Below are 25,305 nucleotides of genomic sequence, written 5' to 3'. Positions count from 1 at the left end.
TCACAATTTTTTCTTCTGATTGTTTTTGCAGAATCTCATTTTCACTAATTTGTGTATCATAACTGTCAAAAAGTTGTTTATCCTTTATTTGTGAGCAAATAAAACATTTTGGATGTCATCTGCATGTCATATACCCTGGGGAAGACATGTATAAGGATTTCTCAAATCGTATTAGGCTGTGTAGTAAAAATGTTACGGCTGGAATGATAGTATTTGAGCTGTGGCAAAGTTCCATAACATTCATTAATTTCATTGTAGGACTATTGAACTCTAATTTGATTTCCCTGCCAATCTGAGCCACAGCAATGCCATCACTGTGTACCTGCAGGCAGATTTACTACCCTGTTTCAAATGAGCCAAAGCTTGAGGAACAAGTGATCACTATGTCTAAAATATCCTTAAATTCACATGTCCCTAAGTATTTCTGTCATGTAGATTAGTAATTATATCCTCCTCAGTTTTATACAGAGTCATGCTGCATTTGCATCTCTTGAATAGACAGCTGTGTGTTTGTATATAAAAATATGTGTATATATTTTTACTGCTATAGTTCACAGATTAGATCCTTGTTATATTAATCCCTGATCATGCATTATGAAGACATTTAGAGCTTGGAGAAATACACAGTCCAAGCAGCACAAATGTTTGATTTAGAGTAGTAATTCTGCAATCCCCTGGTAAGACAAACTTCTTGCTGGAGGTTTGCTTCTCAGTAGATTTTCACAAGTACATCTATAGGGAGCTTCCCTCAAAGAAGGTGAGGCAAAATCTCAAGAGATTTTCAGACAGCATCCCTTTTACAGCTTCAGATCCCAGGATTCAGCACCACAAGGAGGTGCTTGTGTGGCAATTCCTAGAGCAGTCTGTTTTCCCATGGTCTTACAAAGCTGGGGGAACCTGTTGGCACATCTCCTGCCAAGGGAGCACAGCAGTCAAATAATCTCAAACTAAGTGCAGAAAAACTACTTATGCATCTTTCTCATGATCTGAATCTTTTAAGCAGCCTTTAATCAATTTCATTAATTACCAAGGTAATCCATAATATTCCATTGCTCTAAGGCGTAATTTTATAATATTTATTTGTGAAACTGTGAGCACAATATTCACTTGTGGGTTAAATTATATATGTTTTTAAAATTCAGGTGACTCTTATAGGAACAATTTCTGTCCTTCATTAGTGTTAATCTCTTATTTTTCAAGTTGTTAGCAAGCCTGTATTCCTTCTTTATAGACCATCTTTTGTTGGCTTCAATCTATGACAATAAAGTCCCTAAGACATTATTTTACGTATATATATATGTACATGTGTATGTATATATATGTGTGTATATATATATATGTGTGTGTGTGTGTATGTGTGTGTGTGTACATATATAAAGACGGACCATTTCATTAGATATAAACAACTTGAGATCCCCCCAAAGAGGAAAAAGCTAATCATCATTAAGATACATGATACAGATCATAACAGGACGAGTTACTCCAAATCCTTTGAAACAAATACATGGTAAGGATAATGCATCTTCACCCTTCCCGCTGTGTGGGGAAGCTCCCTCTGTTTGCACACTCAGACAGTGGTTTTTTACAGTTTTAATAAAATTGGAGAGAGTCTCCAGAGATGAGAGATAGGGAGGCTTCCAATGCCTGCTGTGACTTGGCAGCACTTCCAGGCCCTGCCATACCCGGACACAGGGGAAGCAAGCAGCATGGGGGAATAGCCTCTAATACAATTTAAACAACAAATAAACAGTATTTAAATCGAACTAGTAGAGTGGAATTTAAAGAAATTCATTGTTTGGTGGGCATAGTTTTCTCGTGGCAGAGCCCCTTTGGAGCACTTTTTTGATTACTGAACAGAAATTGAACCAATATTGATTAATTTATCTGACTAATTAGGATTAATTTTTTTGAAGCTGTGTTTTGAACTTCATGTTTAGTTTATGATGTCATACTGGCTCTACCAAGTGCACATGGAAATGAAATATTTTGCTTTCATCATTAAAACCTGATGGAAGATTTTTTTTAAGATTAATAGAGCATTTTCAGTAGCACTGAGAAACAAAAAGTCTAATTAATAGAAGAGTGATTTTTATGTAATCAAAACTTAATAATATTTCAATTCTTGTCACACGTTCAACAAACAATACCAAGTCCTAGATATAGGTTATTTAATTTAGAATTATATACTTGATATTAAGAATAACATAGCTTTTCAAAAACCACTTCTTAAAAGTACTGCATGAAAATGTTATTTGTATGTATGGTAACAGTTAGGATATCCAGATGTGAGAGGAATGCTGGAGATTATTAAAATTTGAGATCCCATGGCATTCTTTATAGTAGTATACATGGTTAATTTTACTCTGGCTAGTTAGATTCCATGTATTGAAATCCCAGACACAAATTTTTACTGTAGGTCTGATAAGAATTTTTATTTTTAATCTGAAATTGTTAGATACTGTTTCACCTTAGAGACATGTGCATGTTTTGCCTATGTGCCTGGCTTATGTACCTTGTGAAGCTGAATTCAGACACATTTATACTTTGTGTTACTTGTGGAGTGTTTTCAGGATGCTGAGTAGTAGTACAGCATGTTAGCACTGTCCTTGACTTTCTCATTTTTGGCATTTGCATTCTATGATTTCTGTTGGAGGAGAGGGAAGAATATTTTGGTATTTAGATTTACACACTTGGTTAGAGCACTGAAAGAATTTTAATAGGCCTCCATTTCTGATTAGCCTTCCTTTTAATTTACCTTTATGATTTCTACAACATCCTTCTTTTGGTTGGGCAAAATTCTTAAGTGCAGTGTTCAAAACTTATATACTGATGGAGTTTTTTCCTGTGTATATCCTTCTGTCTTATGAAATGAAACAGAATGAGTATCCATGGGTAGGTCTTAGTCACCAATGCAGTCCCTGGAGTTCTTATCTTTCTTCATCTTGTCATTTTTGATCCTGTCCAGAAGTTCTGTAACTGATAAAAGATTGCAGAAAATTTTGCTAATTTTTTACCCAAAGCACTAGATGGTACAGGAATGTTCTGCTTATTTCTTCTCATAGAAAGAGCAAATATTTAAATCTCTGTAAGATTGTCCAGGCTTATAGGATCACTTATTTCTGCCTGAGTCAGAAGCCTCTTCTGCTGTGTGAATTTTATACTTCTCTGACTATATTTGCTGCTTCAAATGAGTTGTAGAATAAACCAGTCCTGTGGCTGAGAAGGCTGGGATGGTGAACGGTAGGGCTATTAATATAATAATAATTTATGTGGTATAATTTTTATCCTTGTGTACCTGTAACTGCAAATACAGTGTTTTCTCTTTTTTGTAGGTGACTTGGAATATTCCTAACTCAAAGTGCCAAGAAATTCTTAACAACTATGAGAATTAACATTTTATTTCAATTGGATCTAAGCTGACATACTTTTTGCAGCTGATCACTGGAGTCCAAAAGCCTATCCTATTAAAAACACTAGGCTTCTTATAACATGTGGTAAAATCAGAACACTAATCATGGTCCTCAGATAACGTTTTGTTTAAGGGAATCTATCAATACCAATCAAATAGGATTGAATTATTAAAAATCTTCTCTCAGCTTGAATGTTAATACCAGGTTGCACATATTTCCGTGTTCTGTAGCCTTAATGGGAGCATATGAGGTGTCGGTGCTGCTTTCATTATTATTATAACTGAATTTCATTAGTCCTGTAGGCCAGGACCTCATTGTGATAAGCTCAATCCAAGCATAGTAAAAAGTAATTTCTTGCTCCAGAGAACAATCCAGCTTGTTTCCTGTATTCAAAATAGGATCAAGGAATGGCCTGGAAATGACTCTCTGTAATAGGAAATAATTTGACTCAAAATGACCGTTCTGGATAAAACAGATCCTTGGGCAATGATCGGTTTTGTGCAAGCAGGTATGGAGGTTTAACTAGTTGCTCCTGATTACTAATACAAAAGTGTCTTCATTTTATTCCAATTTAAATTCTTACAGTCACAGGAGTATTTTAAAATCCCTAGTCTTCATATAGACTTCATGTGAAGCTGTTACCAGAAACTCAGAGCTTTGAAAGATTTTTGTTGTCCATATTGAAGATAAGATAGTTACATGTAAGAAACAGGTTTACTGTGACTTTTTGCAAACTTATATTGCAAACCCTTCAACAACATCTCCCTTTTTCATTATTCTCTTAAACTCAGTCTCCTTGCTGACAAGTTTATTAGAGATGAAATAGTCTTTTACATTTCATCACGTAAGTAAAATTTTAAGTACCAAGTACCAACCAGGATAAAATCTAATGGAGCATTCCTTTCCAGTAGGGAATCTTCCTTTAACTTCTAAATTACCTAGTAGTGGACAGTCAGATCAAAAGGTCTTGATTATCCTCTTTGTTAATCTTCAGTGCTCCCTTATTTTCCTTGCCACTGTTTCTATCTATTGAAACATTAAAAAATATTAAAAAAAGTTTCGACTTCTGCACTTTAACAAGGCATCCAACAAACATTAACTGTGTTTCACTGCATCTAGATCCTTACTCCTTTCATCTTACAATGCAGGAGCACTGCTGAAAAGCTGGTGTTTTCAACAATCTTGCCATGAGCAAATCTACAGGTCAAACAGAGCTTGATTTTAATAGCCAGTGTGTGGATACAGATAAACAGGGAATATAACTGGAGTGCCTATATTGCAGAGGAAGACAGTCCTTGGCTATCTGGCTGTGAAGATAGGGGACTCTGAGGCATGTGAATTAGACAAAGAAAGGACACAAATAGACAGGGCATCTCAGATACAGGTTGTCTGTCAGATGGAAATGGTGAGCAAAAATATGACATAAGTACAACAAAGGTATACTGGTTGTGGCAATTGAGACCAAGCAATATGACCATACAGAGCAAAAGGAAGTCAGTGTTTAAGGAGTTAGAGATAGTTAGAAAGATCAAAGATGAAAATTACTCTAGAAGCATAAGTCAAAACATACACACAATGAAAGAAAACAAAATACTTGAAATTTTTCCTTGGATTTCTCCAAGGATCTAATGGTTGGTTAATGTGGTTATTAACAACAAGTACACACATTTAAGGTTCCCCAACAGAGGACCCATGCTCACATGCTAATCCCTGGCAATGATAACCATATCTGGGCTTTATGAATGGGGTGCTGCACAATTTCAGATGACTCTGTGATTCATGTAAACAAGTTTATGTCTAAAAATAGCATTTCTGTACATTGAGGTTAGGCTTTCAGTAAATTTCTCCAGAAACTGACCCCCATTCCCCAGTTCAAAGAGTATTTCAACCCAGCATCTTGAGTGATGTAACATCAACATTCTAAATTATGAAAACTCTACTAGTTAAACATTTATAAAGTGCCCAGTGCTGTCACTTCTTTAAACTATTAAAATGTAATGTTTTTATATGAACGTCATTATAGATTTATATCGGATGTAATTTGTGGTGATGCCGTGTTCTATGGGCCGTGAATTACTGTCCTAAATTTCACATAGCAGATGCTTTCTCTGGCATGCAATGCCTAGTTGATGAGTTCATATGATGCAGCATAAGAATATTTCACTATTTGCATACCAGCTCTACTCTGCTTATACACCTTGCTATTTTAGATCACTCTGGGCATTTTAAGAGCAATGAAGTTGACACACAATCCTCAGTCTTGTCAAGAGCAGAGGATTATCTAAATCTTTTAATATCAATAAAGGAGTACTTCTTCCAGAAATATGTAGTTTTAGTTAGAAAGGGATCAACAGATGCATATAATTTTATCTAATAACTCAAATGATTTAAAATTATTTTTTAAAGGAATTAGACTGGTGTACTTAATTGCAAGAGAATGCTGTAGAGCATCACCACAGCATACATTGAAAAGTCAAAATTATATGTTCCATAGTGCATAATATTGTACCTTGTGGATGAAAATCTGATCTTAATGCTGTAAATCCTTGGAAATTATAATGAATTGACTTACTGCACATTAGAATTGCATCAGAAAAAAAAATAATTATTTAAATATCTGCCCCCCCTTGCTAACCAAAATGTAGATATAAAAATCTGCCATGTATACAGGATGTGATATGTATATATGTGATGTGAAGTAGGTGTACTGAACGGTGGAGTCCACCAGACTAATAATTAAAACAAATTACATTGTTTGTAACTGCAATTTACTATTGTCCCATTTCATCACTTAAAAAAAGAAGAAAGAATTGAGGTAGAATACCCTTTGCTCCTTCTGACTGAATGCTCCCTTTGTGGCTTTTCACGCAAGAGACCAGTGTTTCCAGCAAAGTGCTGGCACAGGCAGGCTGGTGACTGGCGTCTCCATGTGTCCTCTGGGCAGAGGTTTTTCCATTTATTGGGCTTGAGGAGATATAAGGGCAGAATTTCCCAAGGGAGCTTGGGCACAATGTTGCTTTTTGTCCTGAGTGCTGGAGCAGAAAAGCTCTGCAGAACTTAATGGTAAAGCAGTATTTAGTCACCCTAAAACTTTAACAAAGGGTCCTTAGTGTGTAGCTGTGTGTTGCTTATTTTCATTAGAGCGATGGTCTACACAAGGCAGGTTGGAGTTAAAATCAAAGCTGCGTTAATCTTTTGCAATCAAAGAATTCCCATGGAACTGAGTATATTAACACATCCTCATACTGCTACTTTTCTTCAAAGTACTACCAGTATATAAGTACTATAAAAGGTAATTTTTAGCATACATGATAAAACAGCAGGTTTACATAAAGCATAAAGGAAATTGGGGTTTATAAAGATCAGGACCCTGTTGTAATTTTAAGCCATGAGTACAGTTTATGTATTTGCAATATGAATGGGAGTATATTCACGAAATGGCACACAATATTTATTTTCAAAGTCTGTAACTCTAAGATGGCTGGGAGTAGTTTGTGTGACATATATCAGTCAGTTATGTGAGACCTTGACTCTACTAATATAGCAGTATTTCTTTTAGTTTGGTGAGGAAAATTCTTATTGCTGAAAAACAAATTACAGCTGTCATTGAGACTTAAATAATATACCCTCACGATTGCTCGAGTGGACTGTTGCTCCACTGAGGAGCTCTGATGACATCACAGAGATGCTCATGCAATTTACTCATGTAATTCTAGCTCCAAGATGAAATATATATTACATTTTGAAAGTGATGTTATTTAATCATTAATGACTTTATAATCTCTTTTAGTCTCTGTATCACCTTCACCATTATATTTGTTAGGATCCTTTTCTTTACATGTCTTTTATTTCCACCTCTACTTATATGTTTTATATGATTCTTCATTCAGTTCCTGAATCAGATGCTCCTGGTTTTTTCTTGAAACTTATTTTTCTTGCTTTTAAACGAAGCTGAAATCTTTGTGGCAATGGATGTTGGAGATGGGAAGAGCAAGAATCTTAGAACACCAACTCTTATTTTACATTTTGCCTCTGCAGGTTTCAACAAAATCTTCTCCTTCTTGCAGCCTCATACTTGAGTTTTGCATAGCTATGCATGATCTCAACAGCACATAATTGCATTAACACACTGTTATGTGCTTGTGTGTGTACACCTCTTAGACTTATACAATTGTTCTATAATACTTTAAAATTTTCTCCTTAAATTATAATTTATCCTGGTTTTTAGTATTTCCAGTTACATAATGGCTAAAAGTTTTAAAAATTGCAAGGTTTTGAAAAACCTTAGTTTTCCAAGTTTAGTTACAGAGATTCCTAAGGAAATTTAATTTCCTAGAAGTACTAATAACTTATTTCTGAATATCAGGCCTACAAAAGGTTGTCTGATTTTGCATCTCAAATTATTGGGTACTTTAAGTCCTAGTCCTTTATTTCTCTTATAAAAGGATTGAAAGAAGAGACCAAAGAACTGATGGAGAAGCAGAAATTCTGTGGGATATTAAGTATTTTGTTTAATGATTTTAATTCCATTTAAGTTCCCTCAGTTGTACATTCAAGAAAATGAAATGAGGTGAAGTACGATGCTGTGATTTGAGACTAAATTTTGTGGGAAGCCTGACAGTCTTCCTAAAAGTAGGTTTTTGTTTTTTAAAGCCTATATCTCTTTTTCCTCTCTCTCCTTTTAACACAGTGTTTTAAATGGGATATGAACCTAGTAACAATCTAATAAAGCTTTTGACCCATGAAGTTCAAATGGCTTTGAAATGTGGCAAACCAGATTTGTCTATCTCTACTAGAAAATAATAACAGCCAACCACCAATCTGCTAAGATGGTTTTATTCAACTTTTGCCTTGTAGAGTACTTCAGGAACTTAAAAAATGATGATACTTCGATTTGAACTTGCAGTAGAGTGTAGAATGCAAATGTAATCACTCTGACAATGATTTAGTGACCCTGAGACATCTGGGAGTAAGGCAAGGTGCAGAGGACAGTGGCAGGATGTGGATTGGAATATGAAAGGAGCAGCATTTACTACTGCTGAATACATATATGTGAGAAAGAAAAATAACCATGTCTCAAAATGAGTAGAGGTAAGAAACATAAAGCAGTGATGAACACTATCTATATATCTTGGCAGCACTGCAGTTCTGAATGTAATTCCCCAAAAAAATGAAACATCAGATTTTGAGACTACTGAACATAATGATTTTAGTGTGATATGAATCTTGTGTCCTGCTCTAGACAGCCTGTCCCCTCTGTAGTGCTGCTTTGATCCAGCTACCCACCCAACCTACCAGAGTTCAGCTTGCGGCCTTTCTGTTGTAGAAAAGAGGAAGAAAAGAGGTTTGAGGTTGTGGCATTTCTCATGTACCTTTCTGTTCCTCCTGCTGATGGACAGGGATATATCTCCCATTCTTCTGCAAAGAAAATGGATCAGAGCTGGACTTTTGTGTTATAACATCCATAGTGGGAATGTGCTTCAGCAAAATTGTGTGTATTCAGAAAGACTGTAGGGAATGAGAAGGGGCATCAAAGCTACCATGAATTATAGTGTCATCATTGGATAAGATGTTCTAGGGATGTTTTCTAGCCACAGTCCCATTAGTAGGGAGAGTAGTGAACTTACTTGAACCCTAATCCAAAAGACTCGATAATACAATATTTAGCAGTATCATGCTAACATCACGTTAGACACAAATGCTATAGCCCATCAATTTGTTTTTAAAAAAGGAGAAAGACTGTTTGTTTTAAGCAGAAAACCGACCAACATACATGAAACAGGTGGACAACAGTTGGTACCACACTAATAAAGCAGCTATATGTGCAGTAGCCTCTGCACCCCCAGTCTTCCATCAACCCCATTGCTCTGTGAGGCAGCTGGTGCAGACATGCTCACCCACACAGTGTGCTCCAGCATGCAAGTTCCTTCATGCAGAAAGGGCTGTGCTCCAGCCGGAGCTGATGCCACACCTGAAGTACAGAAAGTACGTGTGTCTGGTGTAGGAACACCACTCAATGCAAGCATCACCTCTGTGTCTCAAGCTGTATGTTTGTGTGGTACTCAGTACAGTCTTGGTTTTGTCTGGACACTTAGGACATGTAACTAGAAGGACTAATTGGACAAAAAGAAGCAAGTTTATAGCACCTGAGTGGCTCAAAGGGCTCTTTCTTCTTAATTGTTCCCTGGACAATCATTCTTTTAGATGCTGTATCTTACCATTAGTCAGAGCTAAAATAATTTTGTCAGACTAGTACAAATTATTTCAGACCATGCAAACATTTCCTAATGCCAACTGCAGGACAAAGACCAGAAGACAAGGGAAACTTGTCCATACTTAATATTTCCAGATCTAAGACCATCCCTTAAATTCATTGATGGTGCACGAGTTGCACATTTTGGCTTTCAGCTCACCACTACAATAAATCTTGAGAAGAAAAATGAAGGGAAATGTGTTATATATTTCTTCCATAATTAATATATCCTAGATATAATGTTTGAAATACTGAGGTGCTTTTGAGAGAGTTGTCACAGCTTTCATATAAAACTAGAAAAATCAAATCAAGAAAAGTATAATATTTTCTGCCACTCAAATGGCTTGCAAAGCTCATTATTTTTGTGTTATTTTCCTGACATTAATCTTTTCACTAAAACCATGTGGTTGAAAATAGAGGGATAATTAGCATTAGCCCATTTATGAGAAACTGCTAGTGACAGAAGCTTATTTATTGTTGTGTACAATTAAATATGATGTGAACACATGAGAATTTACATTAAAACAAGATTACAGCTTGTCAGCAGTTTCCTTTGTTCAGCTGTGTGTTTATTAGGCTACAGCTGCTCACCTACTTTTATATAACTTTATAATAATAGTAGCAATGTCTTCATTATTGGAGATGTCTGCACCAGTTTGATTACACAATATACAAAGAAAAAAGATATCTGATATAATCTTTGTTAAAGAACTAGATCTGGAAGTAAGATTATATACCAACAGAAAAAAAACTCCAACCTTCTTGTCTCATCTTTTTATTGTTTTGAGTTTGTTTGATTTTTTTTAAATTTATTCCTTACACTAAGTGTTGCTTATGCATAGCACCTAAGGTGATTTATGTAGATAATTTTGTTGTTTTATTTGGACAACTTCAGTGCATCAACAAATAAACAACTTGAGACCTGTTGGAAAAAAAAAGCACATGCATTTTTTTCCTAATTCTGTCATTATACGAACTGATGTCTGCAGTATAATAGTTGGTCTTAGTTTCTGTATTTAAGGATCTCTGGGAACTTGTAGTCCCATTATTGAGAGTTTCAGTTTTATGTTCCTTGGTGTAGATAAACTATGGGGGGAGGTCACAGTGAAATACACTTTTCCAGCTCCTGTAACTTAATGGGTGGTTTTTTAGAGCCTACAAAACAGAAAGCAAAAGTTTCCTCTGTCATTCATGCCCTACTGACACACAATATCCTGAAGGAAAGCAAAGCGAGATACAGGGCCCTTATTTCTGTTTGGCCTGGAGATGTGATCAAGCACAGAGGAGCTGTTAGCAAGTCCCAATAAGAAAATGTAAAAGAAAGTTCTGTTAACCTTTCTGAACCGAAAGGTTTTGTGCTTTCAGGAGCAGAATAGGGCCATCCTGTCTTCAGTGTATCTAGGGGCAGACATACCAGCATTATTAACTCATGCCAGGATGGTTCGCATTGTTCTCCAGTCAGAGAAAATACTAGTCCTATTAATTTCAAATATGTTTTTGCTGTCACTGTGTGCAAGTCTAGCTATTGTATGCACTTTCTGAGAAGATAGGTATCAACTTGCTCAGCTTTCATGCTGGCTGTGTGTCTCTTATAGCTGTCATCATTACTTCTGTCTAGAAGGTTCTATTTCTCATGCTTAGAACTGGGCACAGACACAGAGTCGTAGTCCGTGACTTTGACCAGAATTTTAGTCTGGTTTTCTGGAGCAGAAGCAGGATGAATGAATGAACATGCATTTTGGTCACTATCAAAATTAAGACTTTAAGCATATGCTTCAGGTTTGTTAATGTGAACAGAAAGAACTGTGCTTAAGTGTTTTCTTCTGACTTTCCTAATGGGAAGCAAAATTTTCTTTCTTCAGCTTGCTAATGTCTGTAAAAAAATTCTTTACACCCCCACCACCTCATTTGTTACTTTTGCTTCAGATGGAAAAGCAGTGAACTCTTATTTGTTTGGGAAGTGTTCAGATACAACTATGATAGTAGTCAACCCAGCATATACAGCAATTGAACGCTTCCTGCTGCCTTCTGTATGCACTGTTTCAGTTACTAGTAACTTTTTTGTCTGGCAGTTGCTGAGGAATGGGTATCTCTTTGCTCTTTGTTTCTTCTGTTGTGATTTCCTTTGCAGAAAAGTTTTCAAAGTACCGTAAAGTCTCACTGCTCTGTACGAACAGTTAAATTCAGTTTAAATGCCAAGTGACATTTATAACTGTGGTCTAGAGTAATCAATTCTGATTTAATGTCACATTTCTGCTATTTCTTTTTGTCTAAATGTGATATCATTGGCATTAAGTTATCATAAATTATTATTTAATGTACATAAAATAATTTCTGTCAGTATACACTGACATTCTAATGCAAAAATTATGGCATTTCTAGTTAAGTAACTACAGGTGTCAATAATTTTCTAGAATTATACTACATAATACGTAATCATCTCCTTATAGTACTTTATTAATACATCTCTAATCTCAAAACCAAAGAGCTGAATATGTGGGAAGAAACTTCTGAGTGACACTGTTAGTGGTTTGCCCCTGATGGTGTTTTTACCAGTGCAGCTTGAGTTCAAATCTGATTATTAATTTTAAAATATGGAACAGCTCATAATGATCATTATACACTCCTGTGAAGTCACAGAGTAAAAAAACCACAAATGTTTTGTTCTCACATTTGAAAACTGAGGCTTAAAAAACCCATAGTTTTAACATTGTAGAAATCACTCACTCATGACAATTTAATCATGGGGTTAAAACTGACTGTGATCTAAAGCAAAGAAGGAAGGAAGAGGAGAGTCAAGATAAAAAACAGGTAGAAATATCCCTATAAAAGAGCATCTGAGCTTAACTTCAAATAGCAGAATTTCTTGGCGGGGATTTGTGCTATCCCTTCCACATACAGAAATGAGACAGGTATGCTACTTAAAAAGTTCAGTCGCATCCTGCAATTTTCGAAAAAGAAAACTGATTCAATAGTGTCATTGAACCCAGGAAGAATTAGACATAGTTCTTGGAACCCTGAATTTTAAATAGTGGTGAATAAATGTGATCTACTATCCTTTACTTCTCAGTTGAATTAATATTTTTTCTTTTATATTTTTATTTTATCACAGTGACTTTTTTTTTTTAACTCCTCTAAATGTACCTCTGCTCTCAAATGTAGCTGGTGTTGATTGGCATGCTTCTACTTAGGTGTCTTAGAATTACAGATGAGAGAGCAGCATGGTACGTGTTATGAGAAGTGTCATGCACATCTCTCAAGAAACACATCCTTCATTTATGTGCATATTTGCAGTGTCACTAAAGAGGGAATTTCCTAGTTTTAATCCTCTTGATTTCTTACTTTTTAGTCTGGATGAACAATCATATCAAAGCAAAAGTCAAATACTACCCTAAAATGTTTTGGCTTATTGAAGATACAGATAAGTAGACTTTGTTTTCAACCTGTGAACTGGTAATGAAACTCAAAGCCAATGTTAATTTTCTCACAGCTCTTGTGGAAACAGCAATGAATATTGATAGGATGTAATGCAAGTCAAATAAATCTTTTGCAGTGGCCATTTATAAAACAAATAGTGTTTCTCTTTACTGAGGTTGATGTTTGTTAGGCAAACTGTTTTCATGCAACTATGAAAAATTTCAAGAAAGGAAATTAATGGGATTGTGACAGTTTATATTTTTAGCACTTCACTTCTTTTTAAATTTTGAATGGCAGAATAGTAGTTTTAGTGTTGTAATCCATAGTTCAAAAATATTTAAGACAAAAGCCATTCCCTTTACATACCTGATGGGGGTACCTTACCTATGAAGCTTTCAGCCTTGACTTAACTGTAAAGCTGAACACAACTTTATGGGAAGAAAATATTTAGTGTACATATTTGAATTTGGCAAGTCTACCTTTCTAACTTAATGACTCTGATTTTTATGTGTGTTTAACTAGCATTGGTTTATTGATCAAAGAAAAATCTGGGGAGGGAAAGGGATCAAACCAAATGGAATATAATTGGAGAGGAAGAGTTTTTACAGAGAAGAGAAACTTTTAATCTTACATGAAAATTTTATTTCATTTTTATATTCATTTTAAGCATTTGTCCTTTATGAAATTAAATTTTAAACAAAAATGATTGTTCATAAGTGATATGCTAAGATGCCTCATAAACAAGATTGAAGTGTAGAAGACTGCTGGAGATCTTCAAAGGTCAGTTTTGTTCCATCAGTATTATTGTTGTTCTTATATCGAGGAGAATACACTTTACCAATTGATCTGTGTTAATAGACGGATCTTCAATAACTTTCAAACTCTTTCCTATTTCTGTTGTTAGTCAGAAAAAGGCCACTTGTTTCTATATGAACTGGTTTGCGTTTTAACTAGTGGATACTAAGCAAAATATGTTATTGTGTATGTGTTGGTGTTATTCCAACTAGAAACTGGAGGGGTCATTGGGTTTCTAGCAGGATGAAATTTTCCCATGGAAAAACAAATTATTTCTCCCAAGGAAGCCATTTATCTGGTTATGACAGAAACATTTCTGTATTTGTATTTAATGAGGTAATAATTTGAAACCACCTGTCTGCCCCATTCAGAGCCATAGGTAGACTTGTTCATTTAGCTATTTCACCCTTTTGTACATCAGTAGAGAAGGTTTCTTCTTGCCTTCAAACATAAAATACCAAAGTATTTATCGCAGCCTTAAACCTCTTCCAGCTCCTACTGGAAGTGCTGACTAATCCTAACAACAGAGGGCGATCCACAGTTCATTGTGCAAGGAATGAGGCTCAGCACTCCTCTAAGACCATCAGCTTCTGCATGAAGTATTTCTTGGAGTAGTGATGCATTCAAGCTGTCTGTGGGTCACAGCTGACCTGCAGATGGTGCAGATCTTTTTTTCAAACTGCTGCAGCTTGGGTGTTTTCTGCATTAAATTAAATAAGGAATTAAATTAAATGTCCAGAGTACTACTGCATGCACTCTGAGCAGAAACTGCACTTTGCAGCAAAATACCACCTTGTGTCAGCTTTGAGGAAAGAAGTAGCAAAGAAACTTTTCTAAACTTGGTCAAGGCAACTGTTACGGGAATATATGTGCCAGTTTTAGTCTCTGCCTGCAAACACAGACTGTGAAAACAGCACATCCTTGGGAACAAGGGGATCGAATTTGTCTGTCAGCATCCTATTGCTTGTTCAACACATACACACGAGAAAGCATGTCTTCAGCTGTGCAGTCTTCCCTTAGGCTTCCTATTTTTGAAAGAGACAGAGACTATTAATACAATTCCGAATCAAGAAAATATTCCAATTCTAATGCCGTAGTGAAGGGTTGTTACTGGTGCAGAATGAGGTAGCTTGATTAGTGCATGGAGAGGACAGAAAACAATGAGTGCCTGCTGATTCACCCTGCATTGCTTTTGGGTGACAAGTAGAGTCTAATTCAAGGATTCACATTTTTATTTGTAAGACATTAGATTGGATAAGTCCCAAACTGTCATTGACTTCTGACCCATCTAAGTTTTATTCTTCTTTGTTAGAAGCAGTCAGTCTTATTTATTGAAAACATGCTAATCTGAAAGGTTATTTTTGGTCTTGAAAACTTACCTGCTCCATTTTCTGCTCAGAAAAGTGAACCTAATTTAGCTTCTGTTTATCTCACTTCCAAGAATTTTTTTCTTTATTCTTACAATTAGAGCCTGTTGTTTTTAAAAAGAAAGTACCATTTTGAAGGAACAAAATTATTTAAACTAAGATTACATACTGAGGCTTCTGTCAATTATTTTGGTAATGTCAGAATACTTGGTAATGCCTGTCATTTTTTGTTGTTTTAGCCAAGATAGCTAGTGATAGAATTGGAAATAAAATTCCTGATTCATAATCCTACAATGTGACCACATAAAATAATACTACATTAAAAATAAATGTAGAGCAATTTAGATTAAGGGGGGGGGAACATACAAAACTGGTGTTAAGCTTCTGTGTGTAGAGTACTAGTCTTTATAGATGCTGTTGGATAGCAAGTGTTCTTGATTCATTTATTGAAGTACTTGTCATGAAAGATGAAACTTAGCAGAACTAAATTTTTGTGTATTTTCAACAGGAAATTACAAATAACCATTGATCAAATAACACACTGATCCAACTACCATTATCTCAAGGAAATTGAAATAATGTGATTTCAATAAACCTGAAAAGGTCAGCAAATATTAACACAGTCCTCCATACTCTCTTATGTTTATACAATTTTGGCATCTTTTTGCAAAATGGTATGACTGTTTCAGGGGAGAGATTTTAGTGCATATTCTGATGGGATGAGGAGTTAAAAACTATTTCAGAAAAGGCATTAATCAAATTATATGCACTATAAAACAATAATATTGTTGTCTCTTACAAACAGATTTCATGCTGAGATACCTTCACCTTAGTCTGAGAATTGAGATGCAAACTAGAGAATAATTTGCATTTTGAGAAGTTGTTGCATAAATATGAGAAACTTGTTCATCTTTTTGGGGTTTTCTTGGTAGCACAGCTCTGTTGCGTTTTTGCACAGTTAATCACATAATGATCTTCCAAGACACAGAAGCAGCATGAAATAGGCTTTTTTATGAATTTAAGTACTTCCCGTGGTCACTAGACTAAAAAAGGCTGAACTTGTATGAATTAGCAAACAGTTAGTAACACAGCAGAGCTGCCTCAGTTTGTACAAGCTAAAAAGTTCTGCTGTATTAGTCAAAAAATGCCAGCAGTGGGGAATTTCTACATCCTACTGAAGTTGGTAGCCTTTACTGGTCTTCTTTACTACCTTGCCTGATGAGGCCCACAGCTTGGAGTTCCTTATTTTCAGATATGCAGACCAACTGCTACTTTATAATTATGACAGAAAGCTCTGGCTGCAAATATAAAGAGAGGTACCAGTGGAGTTTGTTGTGTTTAGAAGTGTGTTGTGACTTTCCATCTACTTTGTCATGTTCTGTATCACAGATTTGTAAACTGAAAATAGGTCTACAATAGTGTTTTAAGTATAAAAGGCTTTTAACAGCTGTTGCACTCCTGTGGTTGATAAAGCAAAATGGGAATTACAGAAGCCAAGCATTTTGATCAATATATCTAAATTGCACTTTAATAATGGATTACTTGTAGGAATTAATAGTGGAGATGTGTTCAGAAGACCAATATGAAGATTGTCCATATTGACTTGTGAGGCACCCTGCTATCCCCATGGGAATAATATAACCACTTAGAGAGGTGAGAAGGTTGGGACTTAGGCCAGCGAGACCAGATGACTGGTAAATGCATGGGCTGAATCAAATATTGTCAGTACTTAATGAGCAATGTTTCTTCATTTGCACAGTAGTGTGTTTACAAACAATGGTTAGTACCATTTTTATTGAAAGTGATATATTCTTCTTCTTAACCATACCCTTAGAAAAACAAGAACTTTTTTTTACAAGAATTAATTCCTCCTTGTGTCAGTCCCTTCCACCCACACACCCTGCATATGCACATAGTAATTTAACATGACATTCAGAAAGAGAAAACAAACACTATTTACAATCAAGTCATCAACCTATGTTTTAAAATTCAGATTATAGAAGTTCAGTGCCTGAATTTGCATAGAAAATGTCTGGTTTGCATAATAACTTGAAAACTATTTTCCTTCTCTAATATTTGGTTTTGAACTCCATTTAATCAAAGTTCTTTCTGGAAGCTGCTGAAGCATTAATACTTAATTCTGGTCAAAATATTTGGTTTAGTTATTTTCCATCCTCTTGGATTGCAGTCAGATCTTTTGCAGGCCTCTGGAATCCAGACAATTTTCCCCTGTTCTTGCCTTTTTTTTTTTTTTAATCAATTTTTTAGGCCTTTCTGGTGGAGGTAATAATGGAGACTGAAAACTAAGTTTGAGTCTAAACTGAGATTGTGCCAAATACTTTTCCTGGACCAGTATGTTAACTTTGGGATTTTTTTTAGAGGACTTCATAAGGGTTTTTTCCAGCCTGTCGTAACAGCTTCAAGCATGTCCTTCTGTTCAGTCAGCAGGACTTTGTATGTATGACACACTGTAGCCAAACTGTACTCTTCTCAGAAACATGTAATTTAAGATGTCAGGAAATTGTAGGTTGGTGTTTGTGAAAAAGTCAGGCACATTGAAGTAGCTCTGACAAGCCCTACTGGTACTTTAGACTTTCTTTGTCTCCAAAGATAATGCTTAGCTATGTAATTACCTTCTTTGGAGATATAATTTATTTTCATTCCTTTCCCTTCAGTTTTTCTTAACTTGGTGCTTCAATGAATGATATTTTTTAAGAAAGATAACAATACTTTAACTCCAGAAGTGAAATACTTGCATTTCTGTGAACAATATAGTCAAAATACAGTACCGCAGGCTTTTCTGCACCAATACAGGTGTCAGAATGTGAATTAGGGGAGGTACAGAGAAGTATTACAAAACCAGAATGATTCAAAGACTCAAGGATTTTAGTTACTCAAAATTATTAGATCTGTGAGAATTGTATTGCTTAGGAAAGAGTAGACTAAGAGATTATACTGATTTATTTTGTATCCTGAGAAGATGAAAAAGGGTGAGCTATCAGGTTATTTAGATAAAGTAGGATCAGTGCAGGGAAATACATTAATTTCTCTGAAAGGAGTTGGGGACTAAAGAAACACATGTAGGTTTCATTTCACTTAGAAAACAGCTGAAATATTTAACAATTGTCAGGTGTAGCAATCCAGAAAGTTACTTGCTGTTAGTAGTTAAAAGTAAGGATGAGGTAATGATCCAGATTTATTAAAGCTGAAGTTTAAGTTAAGTTTGGAGTGGAGTCCAGATGTGAATGCTCAGAATTTCAACAGCTTTTCTTAGGATAAGTCATCTGCCAGAGCCAGAAACAGGTCACAGTTTGTATTTGTAATTGTAATGGATTGTAATTTGTATTTGTAATGGATCAGGTTTCATTAACTCCATTGTTTATTTATCACTGCAGATATTTCTACAAATTGGATCTGAAGTTTCTGTATGATGTCTTTTCTAATAGGCATTTACCAGAACAGATCAGAAAATAGATATAAGTAATCAAAAGCCAAAGATATGAGTTGGTTTGAAGAGAAGTAATGGAAAAATATCCCTCTGTCCCACAAGCATAACTCAGAGTAGTGATCTTTATAGCCTATTCTGACTTGAGGTCTTGCCATGACACACTTAAAAATGTGCCACTGTAACTGGGTTGGCACAGTTGTGGTGCAAACCTCCCCAGTACTGATGTAGCATATGATGAGAGGAAAACTGGGGTGTTTCTGGCAAAGGTAGCAGCTGCTTCAAATCTCTGAGTGACATAAGCCACCTGACAAATGCACTCTTATCTCGATCTTGCTGTAATATAAAGCATAAGGATCCAAATAACCTGCTCCATTGAAAAACAAACAAACAAACAAATCCCAGAACTCCCACCGAAGAGAGACAAATATTTTAAAAACAGCAGCTACTGAAAGTTAAAAACAAACTAGCATTTAGAAAGATGCTGGTTTAAAAAGACAAACTGTACTGTATACCTGGCAGAGTATTGGTGTGCTGCCATGACTTTGAGGGTACCTATCCACCCAGTTCCAACTGCAGGGTTGGAAGTAAAGGTTTCCCATCCAACTGACATCTCAAAAAATTATTTTTGGATTACAGCCGAATTTCCTCCTCTGCTTAATATAAATTGCTGCTGAGGGTAATTTGAATTTGCCGTGCCAATTTTGTACTGCAGTGAATGAAGAACAGTCACGACTAAATCATCAAGCTGGGAGAATGGTAACACACAGTCTGGTGTACAGCAGTATCTCAAATCACTGCATCTATTTTTGCAGTGACTGTTAGATTGAATATTACATGAAATTAAAATTCTGATTAAAAAAGAAACACAGTTTTTAGTTTCTACACAAGTCAATTAATTTATATGAAGACTTTGAGGGAACAGTAGCTTCACAGTTGTCTGTTAATAGGAGTGGAGAAATAAAGGGGTTTTTTATGTTAGGAGTTTTCATAAACCAGGGTGTGATTTCACAAGATTTCAGCTATCATAGCAGCTGAAAGGTACTGGGCTCACTCTTCTCCCTGGCTCTTCTCCTCCTTTCCACCCCTACCACACAGTTCTGTCTTTGCCTCGCATCAGCTTCTGTGCTCATGGACCTGAAGCTGTGCCAGTTCCACTTGCTGACCTGGCCAAGAGCAGCTGCCACCCCAGGTAGTTTTCTGCCACTTTAGCAAGCTGAATTAGTTTAATGGATTTAGTTTGGATGACTACTGGAACCCATTTCTTTTTGTAATGGCGAAGTCATAATTTGTATCGAGCAATTTAGTAAAGCTGTGCCCTTAGGGTGAGGTTTCATAAGATGCCCGAGCCATCTAGCAACTTGCTGCTGTCAGAAGGAAGAATCCCCCAGGTACATGTTTCCCACTGCTTTCCCTGTGCTTAGTGCTGCCCCCTCTTTCAGCTGGTTCAGCTCACTCAACTGGCAGAAAATGAACCCAGCAAAAATGTGAACAGCTTTATGTCAGTTTAGTGTTAACTGAACTCAGAGGTATCAGACAAGTGCCAGAGCCAGCGTGGCTGTGGACTGGCACTGGGTAGACTCAGTAGGGAAGAAGAGAGGGAGGGAAGCCTCTTTTAGCAGCAGAGTAATGTGAGGTTGGCTCTGCTGGCTTGTGAAACCACATGTTACTTCACACATTAGCACAACCATTTTCTCGTTGTGAAGATGCACTCTGGTATGGAATTCATTTTAAAGATTAAAAAAATATTCTGTCACTCAAAGATACTAGGAAAATATATACCATTTTTTTCTTCCCCCGCAATTAGATGCTTCCAAATCAAAGGTGAAAGACAATAAACAGAATTGGGGTTTGGAGCAGTTGGGAGCCAGAGACTATCTACACTGTGTGCTGAATAAAGGCATTTTTGTTTCTCCAATTTTTTATGCAGTCTAACACTTCTGCAAGGAATGCTGAGATTCCAGCAGTTTCTTCCTTGAAATAAAAAAAAAAGAATAAAAAAACTAAAAAAGGTGTTTCTGTAGCCATTAACACCCTAATTAACACCTTACTACTTCTTTCAAATGAGCCTGGTAGGAGAGTTTGATGGAACTGTGGCAGCTGGTGACAAAACTTTCCTGGCGAATAAACTTGAAGTGTGAAAGGGGGAAAAAACATAAAGAAAGAGAGAGCTTGGTTAGTGTCCGTAAAAGTATAAGATGTTGAAAATAGGACAATGAATAAAAGTCAGTGGCTGAATCGCTGCTGGTATCACTTGGCGTGGCTTTGTTGGAGGCAGCACTGCTGCACCACAGACCAAAAGGAGGTTTGCCAGCAGAGCTCACTGGGGGAACCTCCCCCTCAACTCCCCAGCGGAGCGTGGCCTTAACTCCATATTCAAGTGGGAATAGTCACAGGGGCAAAGGAATTTTTTGTAGGGATAACTGTGTCTTTGGGAAGGTTCTTGCCAACATTGTTAATCACACAGTTTGACGATTGCTTTAGGCCAGCCTGTGTGTGGGCTGGCGTCAAAAAGGGAGGTCCCAGCCATGTGTTTCTGCCGCCTCTCTGGTGCCAGTGTGAGCGTGAGTGGTAAACTGTAAAACTAACCTAGGGAGAAGAAGCCTGGGAGGGGTTGGCCAGATCTCATCCCTGATTTCTTGCCATCTGATTGCACAAATGCCAGCACTGGCACTGGGGAGGTTGGCTTGGAGGCGGAGGAGGGAAAGGCTCCTTGGCTGCAGTTCTGGCTCAGGCTGTTTTACAGCGATGGAGAACACACAGTGTGTGGGGCGTGGTGGTGGTGGATTTTTTTTATTCTAAATAAATCCTATCATCCTAACACATTTTGGGGTAGAGGTTCTGTCCAAGAGGCATTCAGTGCTTGGGAGGCTGGCCTGGTTCTTGCTCCATGTAGGTCAGTGAGGAGTGCAGTCTCTTGTTCCCAGCATATCACTACAGCTACTGCCAGCAAGAACACAGGATTTCGTAATTAATTTTGCTCTGTGTAATTCAGCACACACCTAAGCTTCTGCTCGAGTACAGCCATAGTTTCCAGTTTAACAATGTATCAAGGCGTGTCATTAATATACAGTTACATATGCTAAGTCCTGTCTTATGTAAGCAATAACACACAACAAGGTGTGTTTTTGTCAGCCACCGTGCATACATCTTGGATGTACTGGGGCAGCAGTGTTGCTGAGGGCTATAACACACCCAGGGTGTGGGTGTATTAGCTGACTAATACACATTTTTTTGTGTTATTGTGCTTATTAAATATATTGGGGGAAAAGTTTTAAAGTAAATTAAAATCTAAATTATGAAGAATCAACCCACTGTGTAACTGGAAGTGAGCAAACACATCTCAAAGAAGTAACCAAAACTGCAGGGTTACTTCTACCATTGAAACTCCTCTTTTTGTGTAGCTAAAGGGGGTTGTAGTGATTTTGTGTAGCAGCTGGGAGTTGTGGTGATTTGGCTGTGGAAACAGTCGATCTGTATTTACTGAACCATTAGTCCCTAGGACATTGCAGTTGCTCTTGCTGAAGTTGTTGTGATCTGAGTCCCAACTCTGAAATTGCTACTCATACATAGGGGGGAAAGGTTCATGAGAATGCCCCTTGTTTTCTGTATATTTTATCTGAAATCCATTTTCTGAGTTTTTCCATGTATCTCAGAAAAGAAATATTTTTGCCTTCATATTTGGACCCCTGAAATTTCAGAATGAGCAGTTAATTTTAAATTGAATTAGTAGTTACTTTTATCTTTTTTATGGGCAGGTAATTTTGGTAGGAGCTAGATCAGGTCTTAATGGTGGGTCATTTTCAGTTCATTGAAGAGAGTGTGATACAGCTGCCCAGAGAGTGATATGATTCTGCTGTGGTTAGTGCTCTTTGCTTCTTGAGAGTCTGCACTCCTATCTCAGATATTTCTCCACTGTATTTTTTAGTACGCCTATACCAAGCATCCAATTTCCAGCTCTGCAATGCTTCATTCTCGCTCAGAGAAGGAACCTGTTATTGGCTATTTTAAAAAATACTATTTTTGTTGGATTTTCAGTCCTTTCGCAATTTAAAGATTTTAATATTTAAAGCTAATGTTGATGATCTTATCATGCAAACACCTGCTTTCCTTCAACTCTGAAACTGGGGGGGGGGGGACAGGTTTGGCTTGGAGAACATTTTAGATGTTCACTTTTGACCTGATGCTAAAAATGGTTGAGAACTGGGTGAATAACAGGTGGCAATGTATCAAGGATACCTGTTCATATTCACTCTGCTATTAATATCGTCTTAGAGATTAAATAACCTACACAATAACCTTCCATTCCACCCAAATCACCTGTTCTTCCAAAACTTTACTTCCTTATTCATTAAAACAAGTTACCAATGAAATGAGAAACTTTAAGACATACTATTATATAGACTTTGTCCCTCCTTTGACTAGAGAAAACTAAGAATCATTCTGCTGATGTAAAGGACAGTCAGGAACACTTTTCCAGTAAAAGTACCAAGGTACAATCATGTATTGTTTTATCTTATGTGGTAGCGATATACCTGTACACAAAAACAAAAGAAGTTTCACCATCATGCAAAGCACTGTGTTTAATTGCCCTTAGTTTATTTGTGCAATTGACAATTTGAATATGTTCTTAGCCTAATTACAATGCTATTTTGTTACAGTTAACCCAGCATTTTGCTTCTCCTCTCCATAACTAGTTGATTTGGTTTGGTTTTTTCCCTCCATACCTTGTGCCTGATCTAAGTTCTACAGAACTTACCACATCTATATTTTACCTTGCCCAGTTCTTGTAAACTAGACCTTTGACCACTGCTAAGAGTACAAATAAATAATATTAGTGACTATTATATCTGTGAATCAATAAGGTTGGAAAAGACCATTAAGATAATCAAATCTGATTGTTAACCTAAGACTACTGAGTCCACCACTAAACCGTGACCCTAAGCATCACATCTGTCCAGTTTCTGCTTAAGTTGCAAAATAAAACTTCTTTATTTTTCTTTTTCAGTTACCATAAGTATGAGAATAGGTAAGCTGTTTTCTTACTGTGAATAAGAGGCTTTAGAAAATATCACCTTTACTAGTTATACCAGAAGGTTTTACTATGTGAACATGTTTGTTGTCTTAGAAGTCTTCCTGGAAACCACGGGTAAAGAAAATTTTATCTTTCAGAATGTTCTCTTTTGTGATCTGTCATCCTTAGTTAAGAGTCCTTGACAGGGCAGAAAACAAAAACTTAACTTCCAATGAATATGTAAAGAATTTACCCTAGGCAATTTAATAGCAGTGTTAGAAGCAATCCATTGTGGGAAAGTGACAAAAACTGTGTATTCCAGTGACAGGAGGTGGAAAGTTATCTTAATTATTTATCTTCAGTCATGGTAAAATTATTGCAAGCAGATAGTTAGCATCTACCTCTGCAGCTTTAGAATTGGAAAATAAATCACAGCCTGTGTTAATTGGAACTCATTTTGACAGGGTGCAGAATGGTGGTATCAATGTTGTATGGCATTGTGCTTCAAAATTAAAATTTGTTTAAAAGTGGTTATTAAATTTTCCCTCAAGAACTGTAGCTCAGCTCCTGCCTTTATCTTGATAAATTGGAAAGTTGTTGTTTAGGAGAATGAATGAATGACTAAAGAAATCTGCTTGCTATTGTTAGTGTGGTTTACATACTATAGTACAAGCCACTGACATGGGTATGTTTTTCCTGTCCAATATAGTTGTAAATCCTTGATCAAAGTTATTACTCATCTTAACTGGTTCTCCTGTATGTGATAGAAGTATTAATGGGTATGATTTCAGAGAAAAAAATTCTATTGACTTGATGAGGTCCCTGTAGATTTAATTTTATTTCTAAAAATAAGGATATGTCATGCAGAAAGTCACAAAGTTTCTGTATTAATTCCAGCGTATTCTATGACCTTAAAACTTATCTAATATCCCAGAAGCCGTAGTAACTATTTTTTGTTTAAAATTACTTTGACAAGGCCACTATTAACAACAGCATGAGTAACTTGATTCGAAAGAAAATAATTTCATTTGAGAGACTTGTGAAGACAGAACCTTGTATGTTTGAGTTTTGCTTGAAAAGCCTGGTGACAGATAGCCAGTCAAGGTGTGCATCAGTAACAGGCTCCTCTGCCCCTTAGTCCCAGCTAAGATGAAGCTACAGCTGAGAAACTCTTAACTCTTAGTACCCTCAGTGAGAGCAAATCAAATCAGCATAGCCTCATCGTGGAAGGACCAGTTGAAATGAGGAACTGGGAGTGGATTTGAAATTGTATCTGTAGAATATTTTTTCATTAGAGCTGTTTCATCACATATAGTTGGTAATTTATTGTGGGAAAACCTTGAATCTGTATTTTTATTGTGTTCTCTTTATATTGCTATAAATATTCCGTAATGAACTCGATATTGCTTGACAGTATGAAATATTGTACCTGGGTAATATTCCCATTACAAGCTTACTCCTTATGTTGATTTTTATTTATCTGAATTTCCTACAAGGGAAGTAGAGTTAGAAGTCCAGGAGAACCACTATTCAACTGGGATAGATAAAGAGGAACACTTCTAAGTGTGTCCCATTGGGTCTGCTCAATGGAGCTGAGTAGGCTG

At 36.4% G+C, this 25,305-nt stretch overlaps 1 protein-coding gene across 6 annotated transcripts in view; it reads left to right on the top strand.

Annotated features, from left to right (window-relative positions):
- The window catches only part of ULK4 (unc-51 like kinase 4), a 224,203-nt gene that overhangs the window by 173,533 nt on the left and 25,365 nt on the right, over positions 1–25,305 (top strand). The window contains exon 36 of one of the 6 annotated variants that reach the window (XM_032687669.1): positions 8,268–8,383. The exons of the other annotated variants lie outside the window; for them this stretch is intronic. Coding sequence (XP_032543560.1) covers positions 8,268–8,285 — 18 coding nt within the window. The 3' untranslated portion in view covers positions 8,286–8,383. Of the gene's footprint in view, positions 1–8,267; positions 8,384–25,305 lie in introns of those variants that run through there. 6 annotated transcript variants of the gene reach the window in all.

The sequence above is a fragment of the Chiroxiphia lanceolata genome, chromosome 1, assembly GCF_009829145.1.
Source record: "Chiroxiphia lanceolata isolate bChiLan1 chromosome 1, bChiLan1.pri, whole genome shotgun sequence".
In the NCBI taxonomy this organism is placed as follows: Eukaryota; Metazoa; Chordata; class Aves; order Passeriformes; family Pipridae; genus Chiroxiphia; species Chiroxiphia lanceolata.
Note: the sequence above shows the minus strand (reverse complement) of the source record. Positions and strands in the feature narration are given on the sequence as shown.